General features: G+C 36.5%; 1 protein-coding gene across 1 annotated transcript in view; it reads left to right on the forward strand.

Annotated features, from left to right (window-relative positions):
- LOC105540499 (chromosome unknown open reading frame, human C1orf101) overlaps nt 1–2,869 on the forward strand; it is a 151,551-nt gene that overhangs the window by 23,314 nt on the left and 125,368 nt on the right. The window contains exon 3 of the mRNA XM_011981173.1: nt 1,979–2,085. Within this exon, the coding sequence (XP_011836563.1) occupies nt 2,003–2,085 (83 nt within the window). The 5' untranslated portion in view covers nt 1,979–2,002. The remainder of the gene's footprint in view (nt 1–1,978; nt 2,086–2,869) is intronic.

The raw sequence follows: 2,869 nt of genomic DNA on the forward strand, positions 1-2,869 counted from the left end.
TCCTGAGTTCAAGTGATTCTCCTGCCTCAGCCTCCCGAGTAGCTGGGACTACAGGAGCCTGCTACCAGGCCCAGCTATTTTTTGTATTTTTAGTAGAGACAGAGTTTCACCATGTTGGCCAGACTGGCCTCAAACTCTTGACCTTAGGTGATCCACCTACTTTGGCCTCCCAAAGTGCTGGGATTACAGGCGTTGAACCACTGCGCCCAGCCTAAAAGAGTTTTTAAAGTGTTTATAACTTTTGACCCAGCAATCACACTTCCAAGAATCTTATCAAAAGAAATAGTCCTAACCATAGAAAAGACTGTGTATCTGATGATGTTCCTAGCAATAATATTACCAATAGTGAAAAAAATAAAACCACCAAAATGTCCAATACAGGAGTGTTAAGCAAATGATGGTAATTCACTCAGTGAAAAATTATGCAGACATTGAAAATGATGTTTATAGACTGAACATGAATATAAAACAGTAGCCTGTACTTGGTAAATCTGAAGAAAACACTAATGTGGTTTTTGCCTTTTTGATAATTTTTATGGGTTAATTTTTTCCATATTTATAAAATTATCTTTAATGACCATGAATTACTTTCTTAATCAAAAAAATATATTTTTAAGCTTGTTTATATGATTATATTAACTTTTTCTTGATATTTTTCCTACAGTCTTCTTATATGTGTTATTTATTGTATTTTACTTCCATCTTACTCTTTGCTACATTAAGAATGCTTCATTTACTCTTTGCTCAGCAGTTATACAAAAGGTAGTTGTATTTAAAATTCTGAATAGTAAATATGATTTTCAGAAACAAAATTAAAATATCTATTATTATTTATTAGGCAAACCTATACTTCTCTATAAAAATCATCAAATAGGCTGGGTGCAGTGGCTCATGCCTGTAATCCCAGCACTTTGGGAGGCTGAGGCAGGTGGATCACTTGAGGTCAGGAGTTCGAGACTAGTCTGACCAACATGGTGAAACCCTGTCTCTACTAAATATTAAAAAAATTAGTGGGGCATGATGGTGCATGCCTATAATCTCAGCTACTTGGGAGGCTGAGGTAGCAGAATCGCTTGAACCCAGGAGGTGGAGGTTGCAGTGAGCCAAGACTGTGCCACTGCATTCCAGCCTGGGCAACAGAGCAAAACTCTGTCTCAAAAAAACCAAAAAAAAAATCATGAAATAAGTATTCTTCAGGAAAGGCCTTCCTTGACCATTATTCCTACTTCCCACAATGGGTTCTACTATCAGATAATCCCTTCGCCCCTCGAATCCCTCCTTACTGGCACTCATGATAACAATCTTAAAGGTTCCTTTGTGAGTGGATGCCATGTTTTTAGAAAGTTAAACAAAAGCAGTATTAGAGGATTAGGATAAAATTCTAGACTAGCCCTCATCATCTGATTTTTTAATTCTAGAAATTTCCCATAGTAAAACAGTTGCTTCTGTTCTAAAAGTACCTTACTAGGAATAATTCCAACTCAATTCCCCTTCTCCTTATGTATCATGAGAAAAAGGGAGCTTTTCAGATCGATCTGATTTCTAAGAGCATTTTTCTTAAAGCCTCCAGATATCGTTTGAAACCTGCCTTGAAAGAATATGTCATTTCGAAGGCAGGCTCACGTAGAAAGAATTCTAACAGATGAGTTTTAGAAACTCTACACTGTATTTCATTGAGATTAAAACTAGGGTTATTTATTTAAGTATTCCCATAGTTTCAGTTCATCCAGGATTCTGATTGTGTGTAGAGATTTTGACGAGTTGGAAACTGTATTGTGACTTATTTATAATTCATTAAGTTCACATGGGGAGGAGGCTATAAGGTGGAAAGAACAAAGCTGAATCTTGAGCACACAGTAAATTTACAAATGTAAACAATATCTTAACCACAATAACAAATTCAATATATCATGATGTCATATCAAATTACTTTAGCTATGAAAATAATAAAAAATGAAATTTTATTTTGTTTTTACAGAATTCCATAGTACTGAGCACACAGATGGCCACACTGGGACAGAAGCCTGTCATACATACAGTTCTGAAGAGAAAAGCCTATGTATCGAATGAGAAAATGAAAAAGGGGTATTTAATTTTTTAAATTTTAAACATGGAAATATGAAAACTTAAACTAGATTTTAAAATCCTAGTGGCACTTAATGGAATATGTCTTATATGTTATTTTCAAGTGCCTTTTTTTATAAAACACAAAAAAATTGATAATCGGAACTAATTACTAACTTAGAAAATGCTAGACTCTTGGATTAGAGTTTTACAATGTGTCCATACCTAATCCTCAATCCAAGAGCGTCATTTGAGTTGGTGGCAAATCCTGGAAATATCTCAAAATGCGTCCTGCTGGTTTATAAAAGTCAACCCCGGTGGTGTCCAGTACACACACACACACACACACACACACACACACACACACACACCCCCACAAATTCTACCTGAGAGGCAAGATACATTACTGTTAAAGTTAGTAGGTTATCACGAGGTATAGACAGACTTCCTTAGTCTATTAAGCACCTAGACACAAGGCAAGGTGCTTTTAACTAAAGGATAAAGTACCTGCCTTCAATAATCTTCCATTTAGTGCGAGAGACAAACAAGAAACAGACATTATATAGGAGTGAGGCCAGGGTGCAGAGGAACACAAAGAGGGCGCACCAACTCTGGCCTGGAGGAGAGGGAGTCAGGGAGGACTTTCCTAAAAAGGGGACATCTGCATTATTGAAAAGAAGTAAAACCTAGCCAACTGGGGGAGAATTCCAAACATAGGAAATGACAAACAGCAGGTCCTCAAATAATGTTCATTATAACATTGATTAGAAAAAACTTGATTCCCTGTTGGGGCCACTGCTGTGTG

This window comes from Mandrillus leucophaeus, unplaced genomic scaffold (genome assembly GCF_000951045.1).
Source record: "Mandrillus leucophaeus isolate KB7577 unplaced genomic scaffold, Mleu.le_1.0 Scaffold220, whole genome shotgun sequence".
Lineage (NCBI taxonomy): Eukaryota > Metazoa > Chordata > Mammalia > Primates > Cercopithecidae > Mandrillus > Mandrillus leucophaeus.